Genomic DNA, 20,789 nt, shown 5'->3' with positions numbered 1-20,789 from the left:
AAGTGGGCCATCACTACAAACAAAGCTAGAGGAGGTGATAGAATTCCAGTTGAGCTATTTCAAATTCTTAGAGATGATGCTGTGAAAGTGCTGCACTCAAAACTCAGCAGTGGCCACAGGACTGGAAAAGATCAGTTTTCATTCCACTCCCCCAAAAAGAACAATGCCAAAGAATGTTCAAACTACTGCACAGTTGTACTCATCTCACACGCTAGCAAAGTAATGCTCAGAATTCTCCAAGCTAGACATCAAAACACTACGTGAACTGAGAACTTCCAGATATTCAAGCTGGATTTTAAAAAGACAGAGGAACCAGAGATCAAATCGCCAACATCCATTGGATTATAGAAAAAGCAAGAGAATTCCAGAAAAACATCTGCTTCCACTTGATACACCAAAGCCTTTGACTGTGTGGATCAGAACAAACTGTGGAAAATTCTTAAAGAGGTGGAAATACCAGACCACCTTACCTGCCTCCTGAGAAATCTGTATGCAGGTAAAGAAGCAACAGTCAGAACCAGACAGGGAACAACAGGCTGGTTCCAAGTTGAAAAAGGAGTACATCAAGGCTGTATATTATCATCCTGCTTTTAAATTTAACTTATATGCAGAGTACATCATGCAAAATGCCAGGCTGGATGAAGCACAATTTGAAATCAAGATTGCCAGGAGAAATATCAATAACCTCAGAAATGCAGATGACACCACCCTTATGCCAGAAAGCGAAGAGTCACTACAGAGCCTCTTGATGAAAGTGAAAGAGGAGAGTGAAAAAGCTGGCTTAAAGCTCAACATTCGAAAAACAAAGATCATGACATCCAGTCCCATCACTTCATGGCAGATAGATGGGGAAACAGTGGAAACAGTGGCAGACTATTTTGGGGGGCTCCAGAATCACTCCAGATGGTGACTGCAGCCATGAAATTGAAAGACACTTGCTCCTTGGAAGAAACGCTATGACTAATCGAAACAGCATATTAAAAATCAGAGACATTACTTTGCCAACAAAGGACCATCTAGTCAAAGCTATGGTTTTTCCAGTAGTCATGTGTGTATGTGAGAGTTGGACCATATAGAAAGCTGAGCACCAAAGAATTGATACTTTTTTTAAAAATTGATACTTTTGAACTATGGCATTATGGTATTGTAGACGACTTGAGAGTCCCTTGGACTACAAGGATCAAACCAGTCAATCCTTTAAAGGAAATCAGTTCTGAATATTCATTGGAAGGACTGAAGCTGAAGCTCCAGTACTTTGGCCACCTGATGTGAAGAACTGACTCACTAGGAAAGACCCTGATGCTGGGAAAGATTGAAGGCAAGAGAAGGAGAGAACAGAGGATGAGATGTTTGGATGGCATCACCGACTCAGTGGACATGAGTTTGAGCAGGCTTCAGAAGTTGGTGATGGACAGGGAGCCTGGTGTGCTGCAGTGCATGGGGTTGCGAAGAGTTGGATGTTACTGAGGGACTGAACTGATTATGCCCATGTGCTCAGTCATGTCGGTCTGTTTTGACCCCCTGGACTGTAACCTGCCAGTCTCCGCTGTCCGAGGGATTCTCCAGGCAAGAATGCTGGAGTGGGTTGTCATTTCCTCCTCCAGGGGATCTTCCCAATGCAGGAATGGACCCCACGTCTTCTTGCATCTCTGGCATTGGCAGGTGGATTCTTTTACCACTTTGCCACCTGGGAAACCCACTGCCCACATGCTGTACTTGGAATGCATACTTTTAATTAGCACAGATCAGAAGCTTTCAAGTTATCTTTGACTCTTTGTCTCAAACCTCACATCCGTCAACCACCTCTCTGAATAGATATGTACATATTTATCAGAATCAGACCTTACTGTGATTTTTATTTTTATATCCCTGATAGCTAATCATGTTGAATGTCTTTTCAGGTGCTTATTGGCCTTTTGGTATATCTTCATTGGAAAAATGTCTATTCAGATCCTTTGATCCTTTTAAAATTGAGTTTTCTTTTTTAATGTCTAGTTGTAACAATTCCTTGTGTATTCTAAATACTGGATTCTTACCAGATACATGTTTTACAAATATTTTCTGTTATTCTTTGACTAATCTTTCTCTTTCAGGATAGCAGTCTTTGAAGTGTAACAGTTTCAGATTTTGGCGAAATCAGTTTATTTGCTTATGCTTTTGGTGTCATGTCTAAGAATCCATTGCTTAAGGCAAAGTCAAGATCTATACCTATATCTCCTTCTAAATATTTTATAATTTGAGGTCTTGAATTTGACTCCACCTTGAGTTAACTTCTGTGTATGATCTGAGATAGGGGTTTAGCTTCCTTCTTTTGCATGTGAATATCCAGTTGTCCTAGCACCATTTGTTTAAGACTATTTTTGCCCCCATTAAGTTGTCTTGGCACCCTTGTTGGAATCAATTGACTGTAAATTTGAAGATTTATTTCTGGACCCTAGTTCTGTTCCGTTCATTATGATAACTTCCTACATTGCTATGTGAAGTCTTTCCTGAGTCAGATGGGGTTTTTTTTTTAGCTGTTTTCATCTTGCCCAGGCTGCGTACTTATTAACTAGAAGCCTTAGAATAATCGTGATTTTCTGGAAGGCTATTTACTTGGGAAATGCTTTCTAGAAAAACACATTTTAAAACTTCTCAGTTCTCTGCTTAATTGATATTTCCTTTGCCTTTGTGGAGTCGTAAAGGTCAAAAATCTCTCAATGATGACTTTCTTTCTCTGTTGTCTTCTTGACTCTCCTTATAGCTTTCTGTTCTGAATTCATGTTTTCCTCCTAGGGAGCTCTTTTGAGCCCCCAGGGAATTTGAGAGCAAGGTCACGTGAGTTACATTCATTCAAGCATAATCTGGACTTTCAGCACTGCGTGGACTTTTACTATAGTAAAGCCCAGCTCTGATCAAGTATATCCATAGTAGACTAGCATTCTGGCATGTGGCCTGAAGGTAATAGGGCCAGCTGGCAGTCTTCTTGTGGCTTGAATACCATGCTGGACCACACAGCTACCTTTTCATCCCAGGCTATTAATCTTAGAAGTTCACTTTCTAATCTTAGAAGTTGGAAACTCTTATGGTGGAGCAGGAAAGTGGAAAATAATTTCTTATTGAGGCTGTGTAAAATTGCCTTGAATAGCTATAAAGTACAGGTAATTCAGTTTGTCTGCTTTTCCCAGCCAGTCAACCAGGTGGTCGTGAAACTCTAACCAGGCATGTATCCTCTCAAACTCCTTAAACACAGATTTAATTTAATCGTCATTCAAGTCCCCGCGGTATGTAAATATTAATCCATGTACTCACTCTCAAAATACCACTTTCCTGTTAGTTTAACAGTTATTACGCTCTAGTTCTTTCAAGACACATATCAGTTGGATAATAAATATGTAATTTTTCTTCAGAATTGTAAAAGAGAATACTCAGTTATGTTGTGCTTTCTACTGATTTAACAGATATCTGTATCCCTTTGTTGTGCTCGGAAGCATGTGAAGTGTTACAACTGTCAGTGTTTTGGGTGCCCTCTTCATTTATATTGTCTGTGAAAGCTCACCTTTTTGATTGGCTTATGACCTTCTTCTAGGTTTTCCTCCTGTGGGTTAGTCTATGATTGGACTTAGCCAAACATGCTAGCAATCAACCTTTTATTCTTTTTCCATGGATTCAGTAAATGTTGGTAGAAAGCCTCCTCTCAACATACTGTATGCTCGGATAGTTGCTGACGATACAAAGATAGAGACCAACAGCCTTAGTCTCTACACGTAAGATGATGTTGCTTCTAACTCTAAATTGCAACAGACCATTCTTACATAAGACTATGAGGATAAATATGGTCGTCCACTCGTTAAACCAGAAAACCTGTAAGTGCCTACTATGTGCTATCACAGTTGGACTTGCAAAGATCAGGAACAGCTTCTGAGAGGATGTGATGGTTGAGCTGAGCTCTAGAGAGGGTCAACCAGGTGAAGGGATAGTGGGAAAGCCTTCCTGGCCAAGAGAGCACCGAGGCGCAGAAAGAAGGCTCATATGGCAAGAAGGCAAGACAGGAACAAAACCAGACCTTGAGATGTTGTTGCTTGAGGTGGGACCTTGTGGGCCATGTTGAGAATTTTGCGCTCTGTCTTAAGAGCAGAAGGAAACCACTGAAGTGTTTGAACCAGAAGCCTCTTATAACACAGCATGTGACTTAGTTCTTAATTGGACAAGGTTAGCTCTTACACAGATTTGATTTGGGGATAGAAAATGTTAAAACTTTTATGCTTCATCTTTTGCAGAGTGTGCTTTAGAATTACCTGCAGGACTTGTTAAAACAAATTTTGGGTCCCCACTCCCAGAGATTCTGTAGCTGTGGATGGTGTTCAAGAATGTGAATTCCTAGTAACACCCCAGAAGATGCTGCTGTTGCTGCTGGTCTACCCGTGGACCAGATTTTGAATAGCAATTGTTTAGAGCCATGGAACTAACTCACCTCTCTTTTGTTACTGTTTTCCTTATGTGTAACCAGCAAAGGATCATTTTTAGTCATGTAATAACAAGAAACATTTTTTGTTTCAGGAGCTGTATATTATAGAAGCTACTTCAGGGCTATACATTATACATTTTCTGTGTACCATCCATGTGTATATATGTGATTCTAGGAGGTGATGTGGCAGTATTTAGTACTGGGTAGACATAGCCCCAGAAATCAGGATACTTAAAATCAGAAATAAGTCATAATTAACAAAAACTTTAAAAAAAGTTAAAGTACAACCTTGATAGCTGTTAAGATTTTGAAGTTTAAAACAATATGATTTGGATTTGGAAAAACAGTTGATGTTTCTGCAAGAGTAAACCTAATTTTATTGAATCAGTTTTTTCTGTTTGTTTTTCTAGATCTAATTACTTGTTTAGACACTGCATCCAGTTTTTTGGAACCTGAGTTCAGGTATGACTGTATTTGTGACTTTTTTTCTTAAATGTTACTGTTCATCTACTTTATCCTCATCTTATGCACTTGATTATAATGTACATTGTATGACTCATAACCGTTGTTCTAAAACATCAATAAATCAGAGCTTATTTAAAGCCACTCAATTGCCATGTTTAAATTTTGCTTTACTCGTAGCATTTGAATCTTCTCCACAGTGGAAATATAATTTGGATATACTTTAAAAGTAGAACTAGTCACTCTTCAAAATCTAGTAAAAACTCCTTGGAAAGATAGAAGAGCTATTTATTTTTGCTCAAAAAGAGTTAGGAAGACAGTTGAGGCTGTTAGAGAATTCCTCACTGTTCTTACCCTGGTGGCATTTTTACTGTCATTTCCCTGCATTACACCCTTGACTCTTGCCTGGACTAGGATGAACTCATAATTAGTTTCCCGTTTGTAACCTTTGCTGGCTTTTTTCTGCCATTCACATTCTGCCAAGTTGTTTTCTGAAATCTGTGTTCTGTCACTCCTCTGCTTTAAAATATTATTTCAAAACTTATTATGACAAAACACCATCACTATTCCTTAGCCTGGTTCTTAGGGTCCTTCACAAATAGTCTGTAGGCCATTTTTCTAGTCTTCCATTGAAACATCTCTGGATTATTTATACTGCTCTGAGCTCTCAGAACTTTTGTCTGGAATCACTTTACCCTTCACTGCTGAGTAAATTCATTCTTATCGTCAAAAGACCCATCTCACTTCCCCCAACTTGCTACTACTCCCCAAATAAACTTCATTTTATCTTCAAGGATGATTCTCTCTGTGAGCTGGGGGTGCTCTTCAGCCCTCCAGGGGAATCCTGGTCAGCAGAGGTAATCCTGGTGTCAGTGTGTGTCACGCAGCCCTGCCAGAGGGTCAGCTGTCTTAAACCCGCCCCCCTGCACCAGCTCCATCTCCACCACCCAAGTGCACACTGCCATCCTCTCTTGCCTGGACTACCTAACAGTGTCTTGTCCTCCACTCACGGTCTTTACAGTCTCTTTTTCTTTCCAAGAGCCAGAAGAACTTAAAAAAAAAAAGCAAAATAAAACACAATGAATCAGATTATGTGTAGACACCATCAAAATCCTTTAATAACTTCCTCTTTTAGAAATATACCCCCAAGTCTCCTCACCGCAGACCCCCCAGCTTCCGTGTGATCTGATCCCTGGCTCCTGTTCCAGGCTTCTTTCAGACCAGCCGCACGTTTCTCACTGTGCTTGGCCTGCAAGGCTTGTCCGGGGTCCAGACCCACGCGAGCCACCCTGCCCCAGGGATAGGCTGTCCCTTCTGGTTGGGGCGCATGTCCCTGCTGTCTTCCAGTGGTGGTCTCTGCCTCCCTGCTGAGGCTTCGCTTCCTCAGAGCCCCATCCCCTGGCCGAGGCAGTTGCAGAGCCCCACATGTGAACACAGGAACGGGAGCCCAGCTGCCTCGGCACTGCTGTGTGACCTGGAAACACAGCTCCTCAGTCTCTTCCTCTGTAAAATGAGGATAATGATGGCACCTAGCACGTAGGGTCTTTACGTGGATGACCTGAGTGTAACTCAGAATGCTGCTTGGCGCATAGGAGGTTTGCCAAATGTTCATAATACTTTCGTGAAGTTAGAGTCCTTCTGATTATTTCACAGAGTACCTTTCCTTTACAGCAGAAACATAATCTCATTCTTTGGTTTCATGAAGTATTGGCTTAATACTTAATACTTCTTCTACCATGGGCATGTAAACCCAGAGAGGATCGCCACCATTTGTCTGGTTGACCTTCGTGAACCCCACCCCTTGCACAGCCCAGCACTTAACAGACAGTGTTACAGACATACATGTAAACATGTAGAGTGTGTAGGTGGATGAGTGAGTAAGTGAATGAATGCCAAACATTTTTTTTAAATCACCTTAAATTTGATCAGTAGAGGATGAGTGAAACAAGTTACAGTTCATCCACAAAATCAAGTATTATGTAGCTACTAAGTATTGTGAATTGCTTTTACAGTAGAAATATGTCTGTCATTCATTATGAAATAAAATAATCAAATCAACATGTAGAATATGAGGTGATTTTTGTATATATATGGGTGAAGACATGTGTAGATGGATGGAAGAAAGTCTTAAGGACCTTTTAGAAGTGGTGGTTCTCTCAGGGTGGTGAGATTATGGTTATTTACATTGAACTGAAAAATGGTAAGTGTTATTTTTTGGTCTTTTTCCCCAGAAAGTACAGCAATGCATACCATTTAACTTGTTTTTATTTCACAGCAAGTACTGCCCAGCTGGTTGTCTGCTCCCCTTTGCTGAGATATCAGGAGCCATCCCTCATGGATATAGAGATGTAAGTTGGCTGTAGACTTAAGTTAAAGTGATGCCAGTGCTTCTCATAAACAGATGTGTAACCTAGTGTTTATCTTTATTGTGACTTTTATTTTCTGACAATTACTTCTTTTTAGTAATATGTAATGTTTTGTTCTTTTTCTTCTGCTAAAAATCTATTCTGTGTTGTATTACCAGTCATCTACCCCATGTTTATTAAGAAAACTGCCCAGATCGAATAATTTCTAGAGGAAGTGTAACTGTCTTGTTTATGAATTATCAAAAGAAAATGTGGAACTCATCTTCTTTCTTTCCTTCCTGAAGTCGTCCCCGTTGTGCATGGCTGGTGTGCATGCAGGCGTCGTGTCAAACACTTTGGGTGGCCAGATCAGTGTCGTAATTAGTAAGGGCATCCCATACTATGAAAGCTCCCTGGCTAACAACGTAACGTCTGTGGTGTAAGTACCTGTGCTGTTTATAATAAACGTGCTGCATGGGGTGGGATAGGGCCAAATGAGGCCTGAGCAGTATCGCTGGTGATGGTGTTCATGAAATAACATTTGTGCGATAAGGACTCACGTATATGTCCGTGTCTGAGTGCACTGATGTGCACAGCCAAGGTTGTGCTCTCTTGGCTTGTTCTCCAGCTGAGAGGGTGGTACTCATTTGGGGGAGTAACTTGTTTCTTCTTTCTGAGCGTAGAAAGAGCCCAGAATGAGCCTAGAAGTTTTTTGCCAAATCTTTACTTCATTTCAAAGATGAGAAGGCATAACTAAGTACTCTGTACCTTATGCCTGTGTGGCCCAAGGTGGATTAAGATATCTGAAATACACTGAATAGAAGTCAAATTTTGACATAAATCAGAGATAGTACTATTATGAATCCCTGCCATCCCGAGAGAATATTGTAGGAATGTGTTTTCATTGTATTTATGATCTACTGTTTCACAGAACCTAAACTAGGTATCAAAAGTGGGAGGAGCTGGAACACTGAATAGAAACATAGTGTGGGTGATCTGTCCATAAACCTTTAGACATGCCCGATCCTGCAGTGTAATTGAAACCAGCTTCTCTGTAGGTCCTGGGCCAGTTTCCTTCAGAGTCCAGAGCTCCACACTCAGGACAGTGGAGAGTTTTACTGTAGAAAGCCAGTGTCTCTGTCGCTTACTCTTTTTCGTTTTGTTGACAACTTTTTAACCATGTAAAAACCATTCTAAGCTTTCTGACCACACAAAGCGGGCGACGCCTGGACTGTCATTGGTCCATCCCTGCTATAGATAGAGTCAGCTACTTTTTCTCCTCTGGTTTCTTCTGGATAATTTTATGCAAATTGTTTTATTCCTTTCCTCTGTTCTACTTTTAGAAAGAATTTTTTTTTCATGAGTTCTTTCATTTTTCTTTTTTTTATGGACAAGTCACATCCACTTGTAATGGTTTGAATGTTGTGCTGAAGGCAGACGTATACACTGCTGATGTTGGATGTTTGGATGGTTTTATCCCTCCAAGTTCCTTAGGGCCCCTTGACCTGCCATGTGGTGAACTAATCACGTGTGCCACCCATGCGCTCTCCCCAAGCACCTATCCTACCAGTTATAAAACCCAAATGCAGTGCTACCTCATAGCACTGAAGCATTGATTTCCTGTAGCAAATGCAGTCTCTTCTTAGTAGCCAGCTTTTCTTGTTTGCCCCTGGAAACTAGAGCCTCTTTCTCTGAGAAGATCACCTTTTGTTTTATAGTCCCCAAAAGCAATTGCTGTAGAAACATTTTAGGAATATGTTAATCTCATGAGAAAGAAATAGAATAAGTACTTCTTAAAGGTTGCATGGATATACTTGCATAATCATGTGTGAAACTAGGCACTAGATACTTGAAGACAAAATTATTTATGCTGATTTCAGTAGTTGCTCTGCTTAATTAGAAATGTGACTTCTTTTTTGCTAGGAACAATAGCAGTTGACTAATATATAGCCATAGACAATTCTTTGTAAAATAAAAACAAGAAAGTTTTGCTAAGACAAATATGAGGAAGTAATGTGTTGTATATGACTGTCACCAAAAAAACTTTCTCTCTTTCAGGGGACACTTATCTACAAGTCTTTTTACATTTAAGACAAGTGGTAAGCCTCTCATGGACTTCATAACTTATTATGATTTATATAGTAGCCGTTTTTTCTGAACACTGTATGTCAGGCACTTTGCCAGTTTCTAAGTTTAGTTTTTTGTTGTGGGTTTTTTGTTTTTTGGGGGTTTTTTTGCACTTCCTCCTTTAGTTACCACAAGTAACTCTAGGAGAGAAAATAGATTGTAGTTGTTGTTCAGTCACTCAGTCGTGTCCAACTCTTTGTGACCCCATGGACTGGAGCACACCAGGTTTGCCTGACCTTCAACATCTCCTGCAGATTGCTCAAACTCATGTCCGTTGAGTTGGGGGTGCCATCCAACCATCCCATCCTCTGTCACTCACTTCTTCTCCTGCCTTCGATCTTCTCCTGCATCAGGGTCTTTTCCAGTGCGTCAGTTCTTCGCATCAGGTGGCCATATTATTGGAGCTTCAGTATCAGTCCTTCCAATGAATATTCAGGGTTGATTTCCTTTAGGATAAAATAGATACTTAATAATTTAATGAATAGAATAAACTGGAGGTTTTATATTAATGAGAAATGATCAAGTGACCATGGAAGTTTCCTAAGAAAAAGGGATTTTTTAAAAAAATATGTCTGAAGTAATTAATTAATCAACAGAAAATGTTGAGTGCCTTTTTTCATTTGTCACCAGACACTCTTCTGGTGCAAGGGAAACAAAAGTGAGCAGAATTTACATTCTGGTAGTGAGATACGGAGAATGAATAGTGGATAAGTAAATGAATGTTTATAACGTACTGTATATAACATTATAAAAGATGTAGGAAATAAGGCAGGGAGAGAAGACAGGCAGTGCAGGAGGGACTGGTTGGAAGTTTGGAGTGGGTTGGGGCAGGCCTCAGGGAGGAGGTGACATCTGAGCAACACCTGGAGGAGTAGGGGAGCCTGTTGCCCACTGAGGAAGGTGTCCCAGGGAGAGGGTAAGGTGCCACCAGTAACTAGTGGTTATTGCTGTGAATGGGCTTCTCAGGTGGCTCAGTGATAAATAATCTGCCTGCCAGTGCAGGAGATACAGGAGATGCAGGTTTGATCCCTGGGTCAGAAAGAACCTCCGGAGGAGGAAATAGCAACCCGCTCCAGTATTCTTGCCTGGAGAATTCCATGGACAGAGGAGCCTGGCGGGCTACAGTCCATGGGGTTGCAAAGAGTCGGACATGACTGAGCACACTCACATGCCTTGCTGTGAATAAATACGTCTATGTTCTCTGATGAAACCCAAAGACAGACCCAAGAAGCATTTGCCTGCTTTTGAAATCCTCTAGTATAGGCTATTGTCAGCATAGTGAATGTTAATTAAAGGTACAATTCAGAGTTTCCAATGAATAAGTATTTATAGCTTTTTGAGTTTTATGTCTGGAAACCGAATTACTTTCTTCTTTGTTTCAGGTTGTTATGGAACACTGGGCATGGAATCTGGCGTGATCGCTGATGCTCAAATAACAGCATCATCTGTGTTGGAGTGGACGGACCACACAGGACAAGAGAACAGCTGGAAACCTGAAAAGGCCAGGCTGAAAAAACCTGGACCTCCTTGGGCTGCTTTTGCCACCGATGAATACCAGTGGTTGCAAGTAGATCTGAATAAGGAAAAGAAGATCACAGGTAAAAGAGACAGAATTTTCTAGACGATTTATAATGCTGATTTCATTTGAAAACCTGGTGACATGTAAGAATTTCATAGAAGATTTGGTCACTGCAAATTTAGTTATATGATTTTAAGTGTAGTTCTGGAGAGGGAAATGTCAACCCACTCCAGTATTCTTGCCTGGAGAATGCCACAGACAGAGGAGCCTAGCAGGCTACAGTCCATGGGGTCCCAAGAGTCCCACACGACACCAAGTTTAGTTTACTGGTATTAATACGACCGAAGGTTTTACAAAGCATTGCAAAGGAGAGGAGTTGGTAATTGATTCTTATTAGTTTTTCTTTTCATTGTAGTGAGTTTTTTTTAGGGTAGTGTTAGAATAAAGGGATCTTGAGGCATCTGAAATAACCATCTCTTATAGTCATCAAGTGGAGAAGGAAATGGCAACCCACTTCAGTGTTCTTGCCTAGAGAATCCCATGGACAGAGGAGCCTGCAGGGCTGCAGTCATGGGGTCACAAAGAGTCAGACACAACTTAGTGACTAAACAGCAACAACAGTCATTAAGAGAAGTTTATGTTCAATTAGTCCATTTTAAGAGCAACAAATAATATCCTACATGTGCTGAGTATAAATTTAATTATTTAGAGCAGCTTAACATATGGGCAGAATATTTGGTTAGGATTGCTTTAGATAATTTTGTTAAAATTTATTTTGCTTTGGTACTAAAAATAATGCCAATAATCTTTATTCATTCCCAGGAAGTCATTCTTTTTCAGTAAGTGAGCAGTATTTTGCAGTGACATGAATACAGGCTGCCAGAATACAATAGTCCTTTCCTTATATGTGGTCATAATTCTTCCTGTCCCTCCAAGGGAACAAAGCCAAGGAGTAGTTCCTATTAGGATGAAACCTTGCACTTAGGTATGGTCCTGTGCCACAGACAAAACTGTTTGAACAGTACATTTTAGGTGTTAATGCTTCAGTGATGAACAAACTTCAAGGATCAGACTGTGAGCTCTAATGAATCACCTTCCTGTTCCTAGGCATTGTGACTACTGGCTCCACCATGGTGGAGCACAATTACTACGTGTCAGCCTACAAGATTCTATACAGTGCTGATGGGCAGAGGTGGACTGTGTACAGAGAGCCTGGTGTGGACCAGGATAAGGTAAAATGGTCACTAAAGTATTTCTAAAGAGCAATTTTAGAAGAGGGTGATGGGTAGGTGTGGCCTTTGCAATGAGCCACAGAAGCTCTTCCTTTGTGATACTAAAAATTAAATATCATTTGGTCTTACTCTGCCCTCTCCTGGTTATTGTAGGTATTATTGGTTTCTGGGCTTCCCTGGTGGCTCAGCTGGTCAAGAATCCACCTGCAGTGTGGGAGACCTGAGTTTGATCCCTGGGTTGGAAAGATCCCCTGGAGGAGGGCATAGGAATCCCCTCAGTAATCTTGCCTGGAGAATGGAGGACTATAGTCCATAGGGTCACAAAGAGTTGGACGCGATTGAGCGACTAAGCATAGCACACAGTTATTAGCCTTACCCTTCTAACATGGTTAGGAAATTCTCAGGGCTTCTGGGTCCTTTTTAATGATTGTAAGGGTAAGTACTTTCTTGATTTCTTTTTCCAGAATTAATTAAATTGTTTAAATAATGTATTAATTATTTATTATAATTAATGAGTTTCTTATCTTTAAAAAACTTTTCTTATCAATCCACAGAATGGTGGAGATCCTAATTTGTTCCTAGATTTCTACTCTCTAGGCAAGGTGAGGGGGGTGCAGAGGATAAGGCAGAAGGGCGTTAAATTATACGCTATTATAGAAAGATCATTTCAAGATCACCTCACCAACATTTGTTGTAAAAGAACAACTATTTTTTTTCTACCTGGAGAATTTCCTCATCTTACTTTTTAGTTAGCCAAAAATGACAGCGCTGTAATGTGCCAGAATAGATGCTAAGGGGTAGAGAGAGGCTAGCAGAGGTGGCTCCCAGCTGAAGGTCAGTTTCTTTCATCTGGGCTCCTGGTCTTGATCCACCCACCGCAAGGGGTCCCTGTCCCCAGGGAAGGTGACTGCCTCTCATCTGGAATTGAATTATGAGCACATTTTTCCAGTGAAACCTCCCCATGAGTTTTGCTTTGATTTTATGATACTATCCGTTCTCTGCCATATATTTGGTATGCTAATATTTTCACTCGCCACTTATCTCTCTGTTCAAAAAACTCCAGGGGTTCCTTTTAGTCTTTCATCTGGATCTAAACTCTTCAGCTGTTATTCAAGGCCTTCCTTCTTTCTCTTCTACTTGATATCACAAGAACTTCACCTTTAGTGAGCTTCCACCCCTTGAAGCAAATAACAGTATTGTCTCTGTATGTAACTTATTTCTGCTTAATGCCCCCAAACTTGACTACTTTTTACTATTAGCACATCCATATTTATTTGTATAGTAATATTTGTTATACTTGTGGAATAATTTTTATAATCATAAGTATTATCAATGCTTATATTTTAGAAACGTCTTAACAAAGTTCTGAGAAAATATTTTGGCTTCTTTTTTGAAAGATAATTTCACTGGGTTTAGAGTTCTAGGTTGGGACTTCCCACATGGCTCAGTGGTAAAGAATCCACCTGCCAGTGCAAGAGATGCAGGATGCATCCGTTCAATCCCTGGGTTGGGAAGATCCCTGTAGGAGGAAATGGCAACCTACTCCAGTATTCTTGCCTGGGAAAGCCCATGGACAGAGGAGCCTGGTGGGCTACAGTCCATGGAGTGGCAAAGAGTTGGACCCGAATTAGCGACTAAACCACCGCCTATAGGATCAAAGTTCTTACCTGTAAAATGAGGAAGTGGTCTGGCTTATTAGTTCTGACCCGACACACATGGCTGTTCTGGGATGCAGTTAGGTTACTTGGAAATCATGTGATCTTTCCAAGGCTTACATTTTTGTGTTGTTAGGCAAGACCTGAGCAGCTTTAGTTCTCATCTTTCCCGACTACTGAGACAGTATTGTTCTAAGAACTCAACCTGGTATCCTTTGTCTATGAGGTTTTCCCACTCTCTGCTGGCAGAGAAGTGGGAACTGTGTTTATACAGTTTCTCCAGTAGGTGGAGATACATATCCCTTATGTGTTTACTAGTGTGTTCACTTTCAGTCAATTTATTGAGAGAAAAATTATGAAAAGTACACAGTAAAGCATTTCCTCTAAGACCTCAAATGTTCAATTATGCTTTACCTTAAAAATAAATTTAAACAGCTGATGATTCCACAGGAATTATTAATACAATATACTGTGTGCTGCAATTAAAACCTCCTCAAATTGCCAAGTTAGAACTTTTTGTTATGTTTAAGTCATATAAAATGATTTTTATATTCAGTATTTCCTTTTATGAGATTTTTATGAAGAAGGTGCTGCTTCTTAATAGTTTTTCCAAATTATGATTTATTTTCATACAAATTAATGCTTATTGTCATACTTTGCAGAGCTCATTTAAGGCCCAGAGTAAAACCCAAAAACATGTTTCAGTGGAGCAGTTTAGCCCTGGCCTCTGTTGATGTAAAGTACCAATTTTTTGTTGTTTTTTAAAGATATTTCAAGGAAACAAAGATTATCACCAGGATGTGCGTAATAACTTTTTGCCACCAATTATTGCACGTTTTATTAGAGTGAATCCTACCCAATGGCAGCAGAAAATTGCCATGAAAATGGAACTGCTCGGATGTCAATTTATTCCTAAAGGTAATTCAACAATATGTTTAAGGCATCTTGTTTTCATTGCATTAATTAAAAATGACTTTGCTGTTCTTTGAGAAACTAATAAAATGTGCTTATCCTGTAGTTATTGTATCTTCTTAAAGGGATTTTTAAAAAGAAATAGTTATCCCTATTAACTATCATATTCGATATCAAACTGGTTTCTAAAGTTACAGGTGGAAGAAGAAAGGACATCACTGATGAGACAAAGCAAAGAGTTGGATTTCCAAATGTAGCCTCAATCTTAATCATTTATAATCAGGTCTCATGCAGTAGAATATTTCTATCATTTAAGCACTGATGATTGTAACAGTCATCTTAGCCTAAGTACATTTTACTTTGAATAAATTAAAAGTAGGAATAACTTCCACCAAAATTATATAATATTTTAATACTTTGTTTACTGTTATATCCCCCCAAACTACCATAGTGCCTGACACATAGTAGTCCCTCCATAAATATTTATTCAATGAGTTGAATAAGTAGTAAGTATATATATTGTGACAACATTTTTATAGCTTTATCCTTTCAACATTCTCTATCTTTTCAATATCATCTGGTATTCTCCTTCCTAAGAAGATTCTTTTCGGACAATTTGATTATTTAAAAACTCAGAAATCAAAGAATATTTGTGCATTTACTACAGAGTACATTTATCATTCTGACATCTTTCTCTGAGATTTAAAGTTACTATACAAAACTAAGTACTGTGGGAAATGTTAAAGACATTTAAAATTACTATTTTTTAACTATGATTTTTATATAAGCAAAATGTAGAAACTTTTCTAAACCATTTTTCAAGGTCGTCCTCCAAAACTTACTCAACCTCCACCTCCTCGGAGCAGCAATGACCTCAGAAATACTACAACTCCTCCAAAAATAGCCAAAGGTATGCCTCCTTCAAAAGTGAGCATTCAGCATTCCCTAGTTTTGTGGTATAATTTTCCATAAATATGTTAAAAGCATTATAAAGTAACTATTTTAATCACGTTGGTATAGATAAAAGAATAAAGGGTTTTTAAATTTTTTTTTCAAGGTCGTGCCCCCAAATTTACTCAACCACTACAACCTCGAAGTAGCAATGAATTTCCTACACAGACAGAGCAGACAACTGCCACTCCTGAAATCAAAAATACTACCGTAACTCCAAATGTGACCAAAGGTATGCAAACCTGAAAATTAATACCTGTTTAAAAGAGTGAATTTTTTTGTTTTTGACAAGTTTTCAGGAACATCTCCAGCTTTTAAACCCTCAAGGTTTTTTCCCCTTTGTTTTTTAAATATAGCAAAAAGTTCAACTCCATACCTTGTAGAAAAAACTGGCTGCATTGCTAAGTTCTGTTATCTGTTACAATGTAAAATGATTCTTTAAATATTTAGAGCTGGCTGCTGTATTCTAGGTTCTCAGCCTCAAGTTCTCAGCCACCAGCCCCACCCATGACCATGTACCCGGAGAGGAATTTAGGATGGAGAAAAATGGAATACTGACTCTAAACAGTTAAGATACATATTAATGAATAATTTCAGTGAGCTCAGACTCTTACATCTTTCCCTACATAGAAAAGCATTAAAATCATTAATTAGATGATAAAGTTATCATCTAAAATCATTAACTTTAGATGATAAAGGAATCATAAAATTCCTTTTGTGATTTTTTTTTTCCCTTCTATAACTAAATACATGGAGCCTCAGCCTTGGAAAGAAAATTTTTCTAAAAATAAAACAAGAGCAAGAAGCAAACTTTTTTCTGATTGTATATTAATTTGTTAGATAGGGATTTGGTAGCAAAAAGGGAAGAAGAAAAATGACAAAAGGGTTGGTGAAAATTAATATACTTTTTAAAAAAAAAACAAAAGATACTCAGTTAACATTTATTTTAAAAATTTGGTCTCTGTTTTTTAAATGTTTATAGTTACTTTTTCAGATGACAAATACGATTTTCCAGTTTACTTTCAAGCTTGTTGTTTACTACTGTTATATAAGATGTTAACATATATAAGTATACTAGTTTTTATTTTACTAGTTGAAAACAAAATTTCAGTTCAATTCGGGAACAAAAGCATCAGTGCCATTAAGGAATTAATTTCAGTGTTGACAGATAAAAAGCACCCTAATTTTCAGGACAATGCAGAGAAGAGAAAGTGTCCATTCAGAGTAACTTAATACACTTTTAATCATCCTCATTTTCTGAAAATTTATCTGGATTCAAATAGCTTTCTACAACTTTCCACATCAGTTTCCTTCGTATCTTCTAAAGTATTCCCAGAGAGACCTGTGTCTTTCTCATGTAGAAGGAAAGGCTAGTGTTGATTAAAAAAAAAAAAAAAAAAAACACTTACAACCTAAAAGTTGAGAATTGTGTTTTATCCAGGTTCTTACTGAGGACTGTAGTCTGGGATACATCCTCTAAGATAGTTCTATGAAACTGTTCTAAAGACATAAGGGAGGAGCTGGGATATATAGGAATTTTTGCTGGGGAAAAAAGGTAAAAAAATAAGACATCTAAAGTTAATGATATTAATGCTTTTCTATGTAGGGGAAGATGCAAGAGTCTGAGCTCACTGAAATTATTCATTAATATGTATCTTAACTGTTTAGAGTCAGTATTCCATTTTTCTCCATCCTAAATTCCTCTGAGGGTACATGATCATGGGTGGGGAATAGTGGCTGAGAACTTGAGGCAACACTCTGATTACTGAAATGGCAGGCAACATTTATTTTGTCCACTTTAGAAAGAAGCAAGAGTTGACAGAGACAAGAAATTTCAGCATCCCACAAAGAGCTTCAATTTACAGAAACCATGCCTTTGGGTGGAATCCCAGACCACATGCCATATGGAAGAACAGTCATTTTCAAGTGTTGCTCATCTTAAAATCTGATTATAGAATTTTAAAATCTTAGGACTAAAATTGTTCTTGAAGCATTTTATTCTGGAACTAGGGTCCATGTAATCTTTGAAAGACTAACAAAGAGCATGCAGGTCTTTTTGATTGAAGACCTCCTGTCTCCTTTTCTTTGAAATAGTACTGTATAGAATTTATTATTTTTTAAACCTAAGCATATATTGTATTAATAATACCTCTGATTAAGTCAGACAGTATCCATCTGAACCTGACTATTTTCTCTACAGTTTCACACATTTTAGGGATAAAGCACTTCTGCTTTTCTAATTTCTTAGTCCTTTCTACCCTGAGTCATTATTTCTGTTGTATGCCCTTCTCCTGTCTCCATTTTTACAGCCAGTCTAAGAGTGATGCTGGTAAAAGTCACATTGTGGTCAGATTTGTGCTGCTCTAACATCAGGATCCTCCCTCAGTACCAGCTGGTGGTCTTTCTGTTTTCCTGGTTACTGCTGTCTGTTCCCAACAGTAGCTGTTAGAAACATTCTCTGTATTTTTCAAACCCTTGACCCAGAGATCCTCACTCACTCTCAGTTATATCTTCCGCTTCACAAAGTAGAAGCCATTTGAAGGGCACTTCAGTGGAACCTTTTTCCTGGAACCTGCATACTCATCTATTTCCCATCCATCCCACTTCTCAGAGGCCTGGTGTTATGGATCATCTTCTCCCTTCCTGAATCTTCAGGCTCGCTCTTTCTTGGGTTATGATATGGAGTAAAGGAGATGCAGGTCTGGAGCTTCCTACCCAGTAAATATCAGCAGTTGTTGCTGTTGTCACCCTCATGGCCAGGAGGAGGTTAAGGAGTGGGGGAAGAAACCAGCTTCCCAGGTGACCTTCGCTGTTGTTCAGTTGCTCAGTCATTTCTGACTCTTGGCGACCCCAAGGACTGCAGCATGCCAGGCTTCCCTGTCCTTCACTAACTCCCAGAGTTTGCTCAAACTGATGTTTGCTGAGTTGGTGATGCCACCCAACCATCTCATGCTCTCTTGTCCCTTTTTCCTTCTGCCCTCAATCTTTCCCAGCATCAGGGTCTTTTCCAATGAGTTGGCTCTTCAAATCAGGTGGTCAAAGTATTGGAGGTTCAGCATCAGTCCTTCCAGCGAATATTCAGTGTTCATTTCCTTTATGATTGACTGGTTCAATCTCCTTGATTCTTGATCTCCAAGTGACTCTCAAGAATTTTCTCCAGCATCACAATTCAAAAGCATCAACTCTTAGGTGCTCAGCCTTCTTTATGGTCCAACTCTCAACATCCATACATGACTACTGGGAAAACCATAGCTTTGACTATTGAACCTTTGTCAGGAAAGTGATGTCTCTGCTTTTTAGTATGCTGTTTAGTTTTGTCATAACTTTTCTTCCAAGGAGCAAGCACCTTTTAATTTTGTGGCTGCAGTCACTGTTCACAGTAATTTTGGAGCTCAAGAAATAAAATCTGCCACTGTTTCCATTGTTTCCCCATCTGTTTGCCATGAAGTGATGGGACCAGATGCCTTGCCATCATCTTAGTCGTTTTTTGAACATTGAGTTTTAAGCCAGATTTTTCACTCTCCTATTTCATCTTCATCAAGAGGCTCTTTAGTTCCTTTTCACTTTCTGCCATAAGAGTGGTATCATCTGCATATCTGAAGTTGTTGATATTTCTCCCGTTAATCTTGATTCCAGCTTGTGATTCATCCAACCCAGCGTTTTGCATGATGTACTCTGCGTACAGGTTAAATAAGCAGGGTGACAATATATAGCTTTGACATACTCCTTTCCCAATTTTGAACCAGATGACCTTGTTCAGTCGCCCAGTCATATCCAACTCTTTGTGACTCCATGGACTGCAGCATGCCAGGCCTCTGTGTCCCTCACTGTCTCCTAGAGTTTGCCCAAGTTCTTGTCTACTGTCTCATCCTCTGATGCCCTCTTCTCCTGCCCTCAATCTTCCCCAGCATCAGGAACTTTTCCAATGAGTCATGTGTTCACATCAGATGACCAATATACTGGAGCTTCAGCTTCAGTATCAGTCCTTCCAGTGATATTCAAGGTTGATCTCTCTTAAGATTCACTGGTTTGATCTCTTTGCTGCCCGCAGGACTTTCAGGAGTCTTCTCCAGCACCACAGTTTGAAGGCATCAATTCTTTGGTGCCCATGGGACTTTCAGGAGTCTTGTCCAACACCACAGTTTGAAGGCATCAATTCTTTGGCATTCTGCTTTCTTTACAGTCCAGCTCTCAAAACTGTACGTAACCACTGGGAAGACCATAGCCTTGACTATATGGATCTTTGTCGGCAGAGTAATGTGTCTACTTTTCAACACATTGTCTAGGTTTGTCATCACTTTCCTGCCAAGAAGCAATTGTCTTCTGATTTCATAGCTGGACTCACCATCTGCAGTGATTTTGGAGCCCAAGATGAGCAAATCTGTCACTATTTCCACCTTTTCCCCTTCTGTTTGCCAGGTAGTAATGGGGCCAGATGCCATGATCTTAGTTTTTTTTTTATATTTAGTCTTAAGCCAGCTCTTTCACTCTCCTCCTTCACCCTCATCAAGGGGCTCTTTAGTTCCTCTTCACTTTTTGCCATTAGAGTGGTATCATGTGTTCGTCATGAGGTTGTTGATGTTCTTCTCGCCTATTTTGGTTCTACCTTGTAACTCATCCAGTCTGGCATTTCTCATGATGTGCTCAGTGTATAGCTTAAACAAACAGGGCAACAGCAGACAGCCCTGTCTTACTCCTTTCTTGATCTTTAACCAATCAGTTGTTCCATACAGATGACCTTAAACAGACCATTTTCTAACCAGGCTTCCTTATCTATAGAGTGAGATAACTTAATCCCCTTATTAAGTGATAAGTGACTAAGTGATCTCCAAGTTCCTGCAGGCTCCAGCATTGTGTTGGTTTCTGCCTTGTTCATACGTGCTTTTGGTTTCAATCAGTTCAGTTCAGTTCAGTCGCTCAGTCATGTCCGACTCTTTGCAACCCCATGAATCGCAGCATGCCAAGCTTCCCTGTCCATCACCATCTCCCGGAGTTCACTCAGACTCACGTCCATCGAGTCCATGATGCCATCCAGCCATCTAATCCTGGGTCGTCCCCTTCTCCTCCTGCCCCCAATCTCTCCCAGCATCAGAGTCTTTTCCAATGAGTCAGCTCTTCGCATGAGGTATCCAAAGTACT

The 20,789-nt window shown here is 39.6% G+C and overlaps 1 protein-coding gene across 1 annotated transcript in view; it reads left to right on the top strand.

The window, feature by feature from the left end:
• Nucleotides 1–20,789, top strand: part of DCBLD2 (discoidin, CUB and LCCL domain containing 2) — an 80,766-nt gene that overhangs the window by 48,437 nt on the left and 11,540 nt on the right. Inside the window, exons 4-12 of the mRNA XM_052639394.1 lie at nt 4,858–4,909; nt 7,185–7,257; nt 7,560–7,693; nt 9,313–9,353; nt 10,764–10,979; nt 12,008–12,132; nt 14,555–14,705; nt 15,523–15,609; nt 15,757–15,882. Of these exons, the coding sequence (XP_052495354.1) occupies nt 4,858–4,909; nt 7,185–7,257; nt 7,560–7,693; nt 9,313–9,353; nt 10,764–10,979; nt 12,008–12,132; nt 14,555–14,705; nt 15,523–15,609; nt 15,757–15,882 (1,005 nt within the window). The remainder of the gene's footprint in view (nt 1–4,857; nt 4,910–7,184; nt 7,258–7,559; nt 7,694–9,312; nt 9,354–10,763; nt 10,980–12,007; nt 12,133–14,554; nt 14,706–15,522; nt 15,610–15,756; nt 15,883–20,789) is intronic.

Source organism: Budorcas taxicolor, chromosome 1, assembly GCF_023091745.1.
Source record: "Budorcas taxicolor isolate Tak-1 chromosome 1, Takin1.1, whole genome shotgun sequence".
NCBI classification, from domain to species: Eukaryota; Metazoa; Chordata; class Mammalia; order Artiodactyla; family Bovidae; genus Budorcas; species Budorcas taxicolor.
This window is presented reverse-complemented; position numbering and strand designations above follow the sequence as displayed.